General features: G+C 37.8%; 2 protein-coding genes across 3 annotated transcripts in view; both read right to left on the bottom strand.

The window, feature by feature from the left end:
• The window catches only part of LOC311303875 (protocadherin alpha-C2-like), a 118,585-nt gene that overhangs the window by 75,737 nt on the left and 28,265 nt on the right, over positions 1–14,583 (bottom strand). Inside the window, exon 1 of one of the 2 annotated variants that reach the window (XM_084430606.1) lies at positions 3,727–6,532. The exons of the other annotated variant lie outside the window; for it this stretch is intronic. Within the exon in view, the coding sequence (XP_084286732.1) occupies positions 3,727–6,108 (2,382 nt within the window). The 5' untranslated portion in view covers positions 6,109–6,532. Of the gene's footprint in view, positions 1–3,726; positions 6,533–14,583 lie in introns of those variants that run through there. 2 annotated transcript variants of the gene reach the window in all.
• LOC311303891 (protocadherin alpha-3-like) lies at positions 238–3,691 on the bottom strand. Its single transcript, XM_084430640.1, has one exon. It carries the CDS (start codon positions 2,995–2,997, stop codon positions 571–573), a length of 2,427 nt encoding a protein of 808 aa, XP_084286766.1. The 5' UTR covers positions 2,998–3,691; the 3' UTR covers positions 238–570.

Consider the following 14,583-nt stretch of genomic DNA (forward strand, 5'->3'; position numbering starts at 1 on the left):
CGTTTATTCATCTTTCATATCAAGTGAAATATCTATAGTTCGAAGCAGTTTAACAGATTTCAGAATGAGCAACATGCAGTTCTATAATGATCTTTTCGCTTTCATTACTAAGATCATATGAAATTAATAAATGTTTAAATATAATCGCATAAATAAAAATGCATTTAAATTAGACGTATTTCAGTTGTTCATTTGTAGGGCATCTCTATCATTTCACAATTTAAGCAAATCTGTAACACTAAACAACTTTTATTTTATTTTATTATTTTATTATAATATTTTTTAAAGATTAGTTAATTAGTAAAAGGAGAAACAGCAGTAGTTACTGCGCCGATGTGCATTTCAAACAAGCCACGACCACGATCTAGTTCAGAACCATGGACAGCTCAACCAAAGGGCAAAATTAAATTGTTATATAATGTATTAAGCTATTCCTATAAGTATGTATATTTCAGAAAAACACAATTAATCATTAAGTATTTTTAAGTAACAGAATATAGAGTTGTGTGTTTTTTTTTTTTTTTTTTTACAAGAACACAGGTCAACGAGAGGAAACAATATAATTCCCAGTCACTCTACAAAAAGAAAACAAATAATCGCAATTAAATCTCTTACCTTTTCTTTATTAGGGAGTGTTTGTGTTCTGGTAAAAGTGTCTCCTCCATTAATACTGATCAGTTCTGCATCTGCAGGCGGAAATTGCGCAGGAAAAACCAGTACGTCACTCTTCAGTGTGTCCGAGCTAAAACACACGTCATACTGCTGAGTAGCTTTGGAGTAAGACCAGCTCCCGTCAGGGTGTGTGGTGATCATCGGGGCGCTGTACCTGCCCAAACTGCCGTCTGTCCTGTGGCATTTTACAGCTATCAAACTGATGAGGCTCAGTAAAAAGATGACGGACACACACACCATGGCGATCAGCAAATACAGATTTAAATCCGAGAAACTCTCCTCCTTTATCGGCGCATGTCTGAATGGAGTCTTGACGTCACCTGCGCTTTCAACAACCACAACATCAATAGACACAGTCGCTGACAGTGAGGGCTCTCCGTTATCACAAACCAAAATGACCAACGGGTGAGTTTTCAGGTCATTGTCACTCATTCTCCTCTTAGTCCTGATCTCCCCGCTGCTGGTTCCGATTCGGAACAGATTGTTTCCTTTGGGTTCAGAGATGTGGTAAGACAGCAGCGCATTGTAACCAGAATCTGCATCTACAGCCCTGATCTTGGCCACAAAGTAGCCCGCGTCAGCAGAATAGGGAATGTTCTCAGTGTTAACGGAACCGAGCTCGGAATAGGGCGCGAGAATCCCGGGACTGTTGTCATTCTCATCCAGGATAAAAACATTTACAGTCACGTTACTGCTGAGAGGAGGAACACCAGAGTCTGTGGCCTGAACTTTAAACTGAAATGTTTTGATCTCCTCATAGTTAAACGACTGTAAACTGTGTATATCTCCACTGTCAGAGTTTATGTTGATCATGGATGTTACCGGGCCGCTTTTAGAGCTTTCTAGTAAAGAATATGTTATCCGGGCATTATCACCTACATCAGGATCTAAAGCAGAAACTGTATGAATAACAGCTCCAATCTGACTGTTCTCTTTCACATAAACATTAATGACGGGCTCTGGAAAGCGCGGCGCGTTGTCATTCACATCAGAAACGTGTACAGCAATGACACTGGTGCTGGAGAGAGGCGGAGTCCCTTCATCAGTAGCTGTGATGGTCACGGTATACTCGGACGCGCGCTCTCTGTCTAGAAGTCCATTTACAACTAGAGAATAATAATTTTTGTAATTCGTCTCAAGTTTAAAAGGCACATTGTTGGACACAATGCAACTAACTAAACCGTTTTTGCCACCGTCCCTGTCAATCACTGACACGAGAGCGACAGCAGTGCCAACACTGGCGTCCTCTTTCACTGTACTGAGGAGTGACGTCACGGTTATCTCTGGCTTATTGTCATTAATATCCAGCACCTCCACCAGGACTTTGCAGTGCGTGGACATCGGAGGCTGCCCTTTATCACTGGCCTGTGCGCGGATCTCAAATGCATTATTTTTCTCGAAATCTATATTGCCTTTGACTGTGATTGCACCAGTATTCGGATCAATATGAAATATATCCAAAATGTGATCTTGGTCTGTCTCTCTTAGTGAGTAAGCGATCTCACTATTGGTACCCTCATCTTTGTCTGTTGCGTTTATAATTATTACAGTGGTACCAATTGGCACGTTTTCAACAAGACTCGCTTTATATAAGGGGCGACTAAATTCAGGAGCATTATCATTAATATCTAAAATCTTAATAATTATCTGAGACGTGCCTGATCTCGGTGGATTTCCTCCATCTGCAGCGGTAAGAGTAAGCTTGATAACAGGCTGTTTCTCTCGGTCTAATGCTTTTTGTAGAACTAGCTCGGCAGATACACTCTGCTCTCCTCCTTTGTGCACAGCTAAAGAAAAATACTCATTTTGACTTAATTTATATGTGCTCACTGTATTTTTTCCTACATCCGCATCAGACGCATAAGAAAGAGGGAATTTTACGCCTGGTAAAGTGTTCTCTGCGACATCTAAATATTGAGTTTTGGCACTAAACGACGGTGAATTGTCATTTACATCCACAATATTAACCTCTATTTGATAAAGCTTTAATGGATTGTTGATAACCGCTTCTACATTGACTGTACATTTAAGTGCTTTGGCACAAAGCTCCTCTCTGTCTATTCTTTCGCTTACATACAGAAACCCAGTTTTAAGATTTACCTCGAAATATTTTTTCTTGGATCCCGTGACAATCTGAAACATGCGCGACTCCAGTTCCTGAACATTAAGGTTTAGATCCTTAGCGATATTTCCCACGGATGTTCCCGGATTCACCTCCTCTGAAACGGAATAAGAGAGCTGCCCTGACACCGCGTCCCAACAACACTCTAAAACAACGAACACAATACAGATCACAATAGATTTCCTTCTGTACGTCGAGAGCATTGCGACATCCAATGAATCCCGTGCAAAAATCCAAGAAATAAAAGACTATTCCAAGTTCATCAATTCGAGTAAAGAAGTATTAGACGATATTCCATTTTATCGAGGAGAAAACACGAGGCCTTCGTACACTCTCTTCTACATCCAGTCTCTCTGAAACAAAGCCCTGTGAAATCTCCTCCCCACTAAAACCAGGAGGAGCTTCAAGACACGGAGATAATTCGAGATTCAACGGTCTATAGTGACATCAAGCGGATTTATGAATTAATATCCACACACACAACTATTATCACAAATGGATGATGTTCATACCGAATTTAATATACGTTAAATTCTTCAACTAATGCCCTAAGAAATGTTTTGATGTTTCAGTTTGTCCATTATCTGACAGAATCGTGGTGCATTTCCACTATCACAACAAGTAAACTATTTCTCCCCCCCATGGCAGTCCTTCATATCAAGAAAAAAAGGTTACTTTCTCAAATAAACCTCCAAGATTTAATGATTAATATTTTATAAGCTTTCATTGCTAACATGTACAAAAAAAAAAAAAAAAAAAAGTAGTTGAACCATGCATTTCAAACATTTTAAAATCACTATCTAGTTCAGAACCACGGACAGCTCCACCACATATTTCTGCAAGGCTTTTAAAAAATATTTTGTTTCTCAAAATACAGTAGTTTAGCATAAATAAATAAAATTCATTAAAAAAAAAAACCTTTTATTTCTTACCTTCTCTTTATTAGGGAGTGTTTGTGTTCTGGTAAAAGTGTCTCCTCCATTAATACTGATCAGTTCTGCATCTGCAGGCGGAAATTGCGCAGGGAAAACCACTACGTCACTCTTCAGTGTGTCCGAGCTAAAACACACGTCATACTGCTGAGTAGCTTTGGAGTAAGACCAGCTCCCGTCAGGGTGTGTGGTGATCATCGGGGCGCTGTACCTGCCCAAACTGCCGTCTGTCCTGTGGCATTTTACAGCTATCAAACTGATGAGGCTCAGTAAAAAGATGACGGACACACACACAATGGCGATCAGCAAATACAGATTTAAATCCGAGAAACTCTCCTCCTTTATCGGCGCATGTCTGAATGGAGTCTTGACGTCACCCGCGCTTTCAACAACTACAACATCAATAGACACAGTCGCTGACAGTGAAGGCTCTCCGTTATCACAAACCAAAATGACCAACGGGTGAGTTTTCAGGTCATTGTCACTCATTCTCCTCTTAGTCCTGATCTCCCCGCTGCTGGTTCCGATTCGGAACAGATTGTTTCCTTTGGGTTCAGAGATGTGGAAAGACAGCAGCGCATTGTAACCAGAATCTGCATCTACAGCCCTGATCTTGGCCACAAAGTAGCCCGCTTCAGCAGAATAGGGAATGTTCTCAGTGTTAACGGAACCGAGCTCGGAATAGGGCGCGAGAATCCCGGGACTGTTGTCATTCTCATCCAGGATAAAAACGTTTACAGTCACGTTACTGCTGAGGGGAGGAACACCAGAGTCTGTGGCCTGAACTTTAAACTGAAATGTTTTGATCTCCTCATAGTTAAACGACTGCATGCTCTCGATCTCTCCTGTCACTGAATTGACTCTGAGGAGCGCTGATACAGGTGTACCATTCACAGAGCTTTGCAGTAAAGAGTATGTTAATTGCGCATTGTCCATGATATCCGCATCAGAGGCCGTTATTGTGGATATAATGGAGCCCACTTTGCTGTTTTCACGGAGGTATGCATACACTACAGAATTTGGAAAGCGAGGCGCATTGTCATTCACATCAGACACCTGCACTTGTATTACTTTAGCTCTGGACATTGGCGGTGACCCTTCGTCTTCAGCAATGACTGTGATGTTGTACTCTGTTACGTTTTCCCGATCTAGAACGGCATCTAAAACTATCGAATAGTAGTTCTGAAAGGACGACTGTAATTTAAATGTTCTAGAGCCTAAAAGGCGAACGCGCACTGCACCGTTTTTCCCCGAGTCTGGATCTGATACGGTCATTAAGGCAACTACAGTTCCCTTCCCTGCGTTTTCCTCCACCGGGGTAAGAAGTGATGTTACAGTCACATCTGGGGGGTTATCGTTAATGTCAAGAACCTCTATTAAAAGCTTTGTGTGGCCTGACATGGTCACTGGACCTTTATCAGTAGCTTGAACTCTGATCTCAAAAGCGGTGTTCTCCTCATAATCAATATCACCTTTAATTTTAACATCTCCATTTTTCGCGTCAATATCAAACTTTTCCAGAATATGTTGGGGTGTTCGACTAATAAAGGAGTAAACTATCTCCGCATTCAACCCTTCATCTAGATCTCGAGCTTGTAGTCTGGTAACTGTGGTGCCAATTGGCGCGTGCTCGGCTATGGAGACTTTATATAATGGCTTACTGAAAACTGGAGCGTGATCATTGATATCTAACACATTAACCTCGATCATTAGGGTTCCTGTTCTGGCAGGCGATCCGCCATCAACCGCAGTCACTGTGAACTCGAGGCGCGGAGTCTTCTCTCTGTCTAAAGCCTTCTGAAGCACTAATTCAGCGGAGATCGTTTTATCACTATGAGTTTGTACATCTAAAGTAAAATAATCATTAGCTGTAAGCTTATAGTTTTTAACTGAATTCACTCCAATGTCTGCGTCATACGCGCTCTCCAGTGGAAAGCGCACATCGGGCGCGGTGCTTTCACTAACATTAATCACTACGGAGCTAATAGGAAACACTGGAGAGTTGTCATTAATATCGAGAATGTTTATTCTTACCCGGTAGAGTTGCAATGGACTGTTCACCACGGCTTCCAGGTTAACGGAGCATGAGACTGCGCCTGCGCAAAGCTCCTCGCGATCAATCCTTTCGCTCACCTGCAAAGCGCCCGTCTCAATATTCACACTAAAATATTGCTTTTTTGAGGCTGACACGATACGGAAGCCCCTTGATTGCAGATCATTTACTGAAAGGTTAATGTCTTTAGCTATATTACCGACTGTGGTTCCCCGTTTCACCTCCTCTGACACACTGTATGAGATCTGTCCGGTTACAGTCTCCAAGAGATGACAGGTCAAAGCAAATGAAAAGCACAATATGAAATGACCCTGTGTAGATATAAACATATTTGCTTATTTATTCTCCACAACAATCCCCAAAAAAATCCATAAAAAAATGACCAAATAACGTTTAATTCCAATTGAGTAAAGGATCCGTCTCGGTCAACGACAGACAAAAGGAATCGGCCAAACCTCCCTTTTCTATCATCAGGACAAACCCACAGTGACAGTAAATCCAAGTTCTGCATCCATCAAAAATCCTCCAAGCTACTGGTCCACAAGCGCATAAGATATTCCACAAACTGCTAGATGTTTTTTTGACAACTGAACCCGACGTTCTATAGTGAAGAGGTTTAAAACAACAAGAGATATATGAAAGAGAGGGAGAGAGAAACAGGGAGAGCAAGGAGAGAGAGGGGGGGCTGGTGATGACGAGGAGGAGGAGGAGAGACACTCCTTTCTTAAACACAGCTGGTAGAGCAAGAGTGACACATTGTGGCCTCCAGATTAACTGCAGTGCACTGAGATATAATGTGTAAAAGCTACATGAGTGTGAAACACTTGAGTATTTGCAAGTATGTATTAAGTATTAATCTAGGGCATTTGTGCTTTACACCAGTACTTCTGAAACAAAATACTTTCTCTTATCTCTTTCTCTTAAAGTACTTGAAAAAAGATCTCTTATTTATTTTATATTATGGAGACAAAATTACTTGGTTCTCTTTTGAATGTAGACCTCCAACCTCTTCTCTTTCCCAGCAAAAAAAAGTATTTTATTGTTATAGAAAATTGCAACCCACAAATTTTTCATATATTTTAACTACAACAATTTTATATGTGTCAATCATTTGTTAACAAACATGTATTCATTACTTCAACGAGCTCATTGTTTCTGCCTTAAATTATTACAATGTTTCAATTATTATTATTTTTTTTTATTTTTTTGCTAACTGTGTGATTATATGTACATTTCTGAAATGCATAACTTAATGCATACGTTACCTCTGATAACAGATCACTCTAAATTGTAATGTGGACTCATGCATTTTCTGTAAAGCTGCTTTGAAACAATGTGTATTGTGAAAAGCCATATACAAATAAATGTGAGTTGAATTTAATAAAGGCATTTTAATAACAAAACACTCTAAAGCAACACATTTATAACATTGCTGAACATGGTCAGTCAATAAAAAAGAACACTTAAATGGAAAACTATAAAAACAGCCACAGTTTAATGTCAGGTCACAGGCTTCAGGGTTGTTACATCTGATTTAACATCTGTGTTCTAGAGCCTAACATAGTCAGGACATTGTGATTTAAAAATATGATTAACTTTGACAAAAGTGTTGTAAGTCATTTGTGAAAAGATGTCACTTGAGAAAATACTTAAAGTACTATCCAAAGCGGACACTTTCTTCCAAATAGGTTTTTGGCTAAAACTTTGACAGAAGGCTATACTCAATTTTAAAGATAGCCTAATTTTTTCCCCTGCATTTCTTAAACTTCTGGTATTCTGTAACACTTTGATTAAACATAAGCTGGATAACTAAGAGTACGAACACACAACTGTCAAACATCTCATCTCTTATAAATACAGCATAATTAATCATATTTGCTACAATTTCAACACTATAATGAATACAACAGGAAAACTAATTTTCTGAATTTGTATGCATGGCAGAGAAATCAGGACTGATGCCACTGTGTAATTAAACAGCACCTGCTTATGCAGTAAATAAGGTAGGTTATTTATTTTTGTAACTAGTAAGTATATATATTTATTATTATAATAAAGGTTAGCTCTTACTGTCAGATTCCAAAAAAAAAAAAAAAATTGACATTGAGAAATATATAAAAATATTCAGAAATATGTAAATATGTGATACTGTCACCACACATAAAAATATACACTTCAGCTTTAAGTTATTAACTTAACAGGCTGCTATTAACTAACCGCAATTCAAATCCTCTTCATCACTGTGTCATTCTTAAAACTACTGCAGCATGGAGGATGGAGTCTGTCAAACTAGTTGTGTAGATACTGTATTCATTAAAGAACAAAACAAAATTTCAAAAACATTGTAATAGTGCAGGGCAAAATCTTCGTTTTTATGGTGCAGTTAAACATTATTTGGATACTGAATATTATTATTATTTTTTTTTTTTGTTGCATATAATTACAAAATAGCAAAGCAAGTGTCTGCATACTGCACAAGATTTCACAGAATTCACAATGACATTCACACAATGAAAGTGACCTAAAATTTTGCATTACAGTAAGGTTTATTACTACTACGAATAAAAACCACAGCATTTGTGTCGGAGCCTCATCATGAATTTAAAAATATTTTTAAAAGCTGCTTTTTTGAAGTTGTAAATAAAACAAAGTCTACGAGTCTTTCTGAATTAAAATTTCATGTTTTATTCAATGTGTTACTTCCCGTGTCTTTGCAATTATTTCGTGAAATTTACTAGCAATTTCTATGTGAAAATTGTTTTAAATGAAATCCTACACCAAATGCACCCCTTCTCTCCACCTCAATCTCAAACGTTTATTTTCTCTTATGTGCTCCTTCTCTGTTACCTCCATTATGCAAACACACACACATATAATCTTATATATTGTGGAATCATCTCTATAGTTCACACACAACTAATCTTCTCTAATTCCTTTGTTACTCTAGTCTACATGAATGAACGAAAGAGACAGATAATATAAAAGTGGGGCACGCTATCTATGTGGATCTTCTCACTGATGCAGCATCCTTGCTGAATATTTCACTGCATGTTTCCTGAAGATGTGTGTGAGCGAGAGAGAGGGAGAGATAGAGAGACACAAATAGAGATGGATTTTACGTTCAAATTCTGTGTAATCCAGGGATTAGGTTCTGCTGGCAGCCTACTATGCCCTATATATATTTCCTAAAAACAATTTCAAATATTAATAATCATAATCTCCTGCATTGGTAACACAAATATGAAGGCACATCACACTAGCTGAAGTGAAATAGCAAGTCTTTTTATAGGGCAAAATAAACAGTGGAACCTTCCCCTAAATGTTGCAGGATTCTCAGAACTAAATTCACTTTTATTAATTATCAAGTCCTGAAAATAATAGAAAATAAACGGTGTCCACCATAAAAATGGAATAAGTCTGTTTGTAGTGAAAGCTGCAAAAAAAAAAAAATACGGTGATATAACCAAAATGAAAAAATTGCATATGAAATGCCTGTAAAATTTTATTAATTTATGAAAGGTGTAATATTCAGTCGTGTATAAAATTGTTGTCTTAAGGTGAAATAAACGAAGGATTCAGCCTACATCTTTTCCATTACTGTAATATAAAACATTTTGTATAATTATTGTGGAACTGTGAATGAGGAGGATAATAAATAAAAAAAGCTTGATGATGATGATGACGATTAAACTAAACACAGGAAAGCTTAGAGTACTTATTTCTTATAGTAAATATTCCTAAACACGGTTCAGGCAACACAAAATATAGGTGTACTGGGTTAACAGGTTCAATAACTGCTGTTTAATTTGCACTAGAATGAGCCTGGGATTGATTCTCAACAGTGTTCATTAAAAAGGAAGAGCAAGTGTGAAACTTACACGTGTGGAAACATTATTGAAATGAAGCACTATTACTGCAAGTACACAGTATAATAAAGAATTTGGTTTTACTATGGCACATCCATAAGCTAGAGGCTGAATTTGACCTTTGTGTGTGTGTGTGTGTGTGTGTGTGTGTGTGTGTGTGTGTGTGTGTGTGTGTGTGTGTGTGTGTGTGTGTGTGTGTGTGTGTGTGTGTGTGTGTGCGTGTGTGTACACATGCATGACATAAAGAACATGCCTGAGGATGTGTGTAAGCATTGTGAACACCAGAGGGGGTGGTTGGATAGCATGTGTGATATCATCAAGGGTGGGGCAGTGAGTGTGAGTGTGTGTGTGTGATATATATATATATATATATATACATATCACACACACACACACACACACACACACACACACACACACACACACACACACACACACACACACACACACACACACACACACACACACACACACACACACACACACACATAACCACGGCCCCACCCTTGATGATATATATATATATATATATATATATATAGAGAGAGAGAGAGAGAGAGAGAGAGAGAGAGAGAGAGAGAGAGAGAGAGAGAGAGAGAGAGGGAGGGGTCGTTTATGTCTATGCATGATGAATTGTAATCTGATGAATAAAAAAAAAAAACAGAGAGAGACCTTGTTGTGTAAAACCATCATATTTATCTGACAAAACAGCATTTGTTTTAGAGAAAAAGGCAGGTATGGTTATATAGGCACATACATTATATATGTATGTATGTGCCTGAGAAAGAGAGAGAGAGGAAAAGGGGGAGGGGTGACGTTGTGAGGCAACAGAAGGACCCGTTCGCCTGTTGCCACGGAAACAGCATTACAGCAGGAGGGGGCTTTTTCTGAGACCACTCTCTGCATTAAATGAGAGTGAGGCAGACTTTACTAAGGACAATTGATCAAATAAGCTATGAATCATCACTATCTTATGAATATTAATTTCAAAAGGGAGCCATTAATATGACAGAATGGATGAGGAAATTATAAGGAGTCTCCCTGCCTTTCTCTCTCTCTCTCTCTCACACACACACACACGTTCTGGAGAGCGGGTCAGCTCATGCAGGGGTGATGTGTTGCTACAGCAGCAGATAGACACAGTCCTGCTGACTTCTGTCACCTCCCCCACAAACACACTTCTGCTGTGAGCCAAGAAACGCTGCAAACACACCCCACAGCGCATTAAACATTCAGCAGATTATAGTGCTGCAACACCTGACGTTTGTTATATAAAAATAAACATCAAACCAGCACCTTATTTGCTCTGAAATTCCAGTAGATGCATAAACTGCAGCATGGAATCAAAATCAACCCAATTTACGTTCCTGGTCTTGATGTGGATTATTCCTTGGTGTACATTTTTCCTAAGCAAATGTCCAAAAGCATGTCTGTGTAATCCTTCATCAAAATGTAATAACTTGTTCTGCTTATGAAGCAACGTTAGTTTTCTAATCCTACATTTGTTTTTGTTGAATATCCTGAATCACTTGGACGAAAAGATGTGTATAGGCTGTATAAAATGTACTAGTTCTTGTGTAGATGTTTCAACAGAAGAGAACACACATACTTGTGTAGTATATACTTGGTTTAGGAGATGTTGCAATGTGATGCTCTCCTCTTGACTGATGATGAGAGTGACTTAAAGAAGATTCTAATCTTTCCTAAACATAGTACTGACGTCCCAAATACGACTAGACCACAAGGTCTTAGAAAGAGATCTGCTGTCTCTTAATATCATAGACAAATCCGTTAGAAGGAGGGAAAACTCCAGTCCAAGGGTGCGTTTCCCAAAAGTAGCGTCGCAAGTTCCGTCGTATCAGCATAGTTCAACGAGTCGGTATTTCCTGAAAACATACACTCTCAGAAAAAAAGGTACAAAAGCTGTCACTGTGGCAAAAGCTGTCACCTTTGTACCTAAAGAGTGCATTTAAGTCCCTCAAAGGTACATATTGGTACCAAACATGTACATATTAGTACCTAAATGGTACAAAGAACCTTTTTGAAGGGTACTGTCCCAGTGACAGCTTTTGTACCTTTTTTTCTGAGAGTGTACTTACAACGAACATTTATATAGAGCATTGAAAAGTTGAGTGGTTGAAACTACAGGTCTCAACCAGTGGTTAGAAGCATATTTTCCTATTTGCATGACATGTGGACTTAATAAACCCTTATCTTACGCAAAATACGCAAACTGACATTCAGAAAACTAGTTGTGACTAGCTTGATTTCTTCAAATATGCATAGTAGTTAAGCAGCGAGTTACGTGGTTGTACGGGAAACACCCTGGCTGTCTTCTGTGAAAGACAATCTGGATGAAATTGTGACAAACGCTTAGAAACACAGCTATATTTTAGGTTTTATCCATTTTCTTAAATCCATCCCTCCCGCAGGTCATACACATTTTCTGCTATTTTATTGTCTTTTATCTGTCTACATTGCTTTCTTTCACATATTCTAATTTAAATACATTTCTGATTAAATTATGAGGGTTTTGATACATTTTTAATCAAAAGAAAATTTATTCTGCCATGTGTTACTACAAAATAAGCAGATGCTATCAAACACATACACACACATACACACACACACACATTTTAATCCAACTAGAGTTTAATCATTTTTTTCTAAATCTGTGCTGAAATGCTTTCCACAGTTGCCCTGACAGAAATGCGACAGGGCTGGGAGTGTCTCCCCGTCAAAGAGACAGTAACCCATACACTAGCACATACATTTCCCCTCATAATCCAAAAGCATTCTGGAAAAAAAGGGTAGACAATCAAATAATATACTTCCCCTTTATACATTTTTTTTTATGTCAAATCCTGTACAACCACAGCCTTTTACAGTGTGATAGAAAAAAAGTGCTCCTCAACACCTCAGGGATAATCCACAACATTATTAAAATGATTAAAACACAAGAGTGAAATATCTCAATAGAGAATATCAGTCTCTAAACCGAGAATATACTGTAAATTGACGGAACTGACCAACTCTAATACACTGAAAAAAATGATTAGTTGAAATTAATAAAAAAATGTATCATAAGTGGTTGCATTCAATTGATTTTATCTACATTTAAACAAATGCATTAAGCTGAACTTAATCAATTTTAGTTCTACTAAATGCATTTGTTTAAATGTAGATAAAATCAATTGAATGCAACCACTTATGATAATTTTTTTAATTAATTTCAACTAATCATTTTTTTCAGTGTATCTGCTTAAAATGTATTTTAAATTGTGTGTATGTCGCCTATATCAAAAAAAAAATTTATTTACTTTATCACTATATTCACCCAGTGTCACAGTAATTATTTTCACACACATACAATTAAAAAAAAAAAAAAACGGCAACAATGTGCTTCAATGTTTGTGGGTTTGGGAAAAAATACAAAAATAAAAGAAGAGAGAGAAAATGTGTTTTTCTTTTTGGAAAATGCCATTACGTGCATGAAAGAAGAAAATCCTTTTCAATCCCATAAATACGCTTTTTAAGTAATAAGGCTAAAGCAGCTGGTGATGAGCGATTCACAAGCAGCTCACACTAACCAAGAGTTCTGATTGGCTCCTGACACACACTGCAACAGCTCTTTCATTACCTGATTGGATAAGCACACCTTTGCTTTATGCTCCTGGCTATTTGATTGGTTGAGGTGTTGCCCTGTGCAGCTCTGCTGGTGAGTGCAGTGACTGAAGCAGATTTATGTCCATCAGACGCTCATGAGGTCAGAGTATTGATTTATATTTCGCCTGGTTTTGTTCACAGATATATGGAACACGCCCTCACAGAAACCATCAATGAATAGAGGGTGTTTCACTAGGACAGATGATGCATGAATCACACACACACACACACACACACACACACACACACACACACACACACATATATGCTGCTGTAAATAGGTCATCACCTATTAAACCAAATCAATTCTGACACACTTACACATATTGAAATAGAAAGATTAATCGCTTATTGACAAACACTGTTAACTGGTGAAAACGTTTTGTATACAAAAGCTAGTGCATGCACAAAAAAAAAACTTACACACAGTAAAATATTACACTGATCTGCCACCAGGTGGAGATTTTCATTTATGAGTCAGTTGTGAAACAAAGAAACAAAGCATCTCATCTCACACACATTGCTCCCTCTCACACTCTATGTCAGAGGAAATGAAAATGCAGCTGGTATGATGTTAAGAGAGGAGAGAATCCACTCAACAGAGGCAGATAGATCTGATAACACACACACACACACACACACACACACACACAAAAGAACCGCACATCATAAATCTAGGCTGTAATATCTATTGTACTGAACATGTTTTATACGGTATTGCAGTGTTATACCTATCTATATTCTGTTGTCTATTGTGTGTTGTACTCATTCATTTTCAAATAAAGTTAGTTTCAGATTTAGGAATGATTTCACGCAATCCATTTGTAATCACACACACACAGTCACACCATACATATTTACCATCTAGATAAGAACATACGGTAACACTTTACAAAAAGGTCTCATTTGTTAACATTAGTTAATGTAATAACTAACATGAACTAACAATGAGCAATACATCTGTTATAGTATTTTTTAGTCTTTGTTAAATGTTAGTTAATAAAAATGCAGTCATTCATTGTTAGTTCACGGTGCGTTACCTAATGACAATAAATAAAACGTTTGATTTTAATAATGTACTAGTAAATGTTGAAATTAACATTAACTAAGATTAATAAATGCTATAGAAGTTTATTCTTAGTTCATGTTAACTAAAGTAGTTAACTAATGTTGTTTATGTGTGTGTGTGTGTGTGTGTGTGCGTGTGTGTGTGTGTGTGTGTGTGTGTGTGTGTGTGTGTGTGTGTGTTGCCAAACTATAGCGAATAGGCAA

The sequence above is a fragment of the Rutilus rutilus genome, assembly GCF_951802725.1.
Source record: "Rutilus rutilus genome assembly, chromosome: 14".
Lineage (NCBI taxonomy): Eukaryota > Metazoa > Chordata > Actinopteri > Cypriniformes > Leuciscidae > Rutilus > Rutilus rutilus.

What these genes read in the sequence shown, in the direction of transcription:
- LOC311303891 (XM_084430640.1), bottom strand. Translation starts at nt 2,997, where the DNA reads ATGCTCTCGACGTACAGAAGGAAATCTATTGTGATCTGTATTGTGTTC.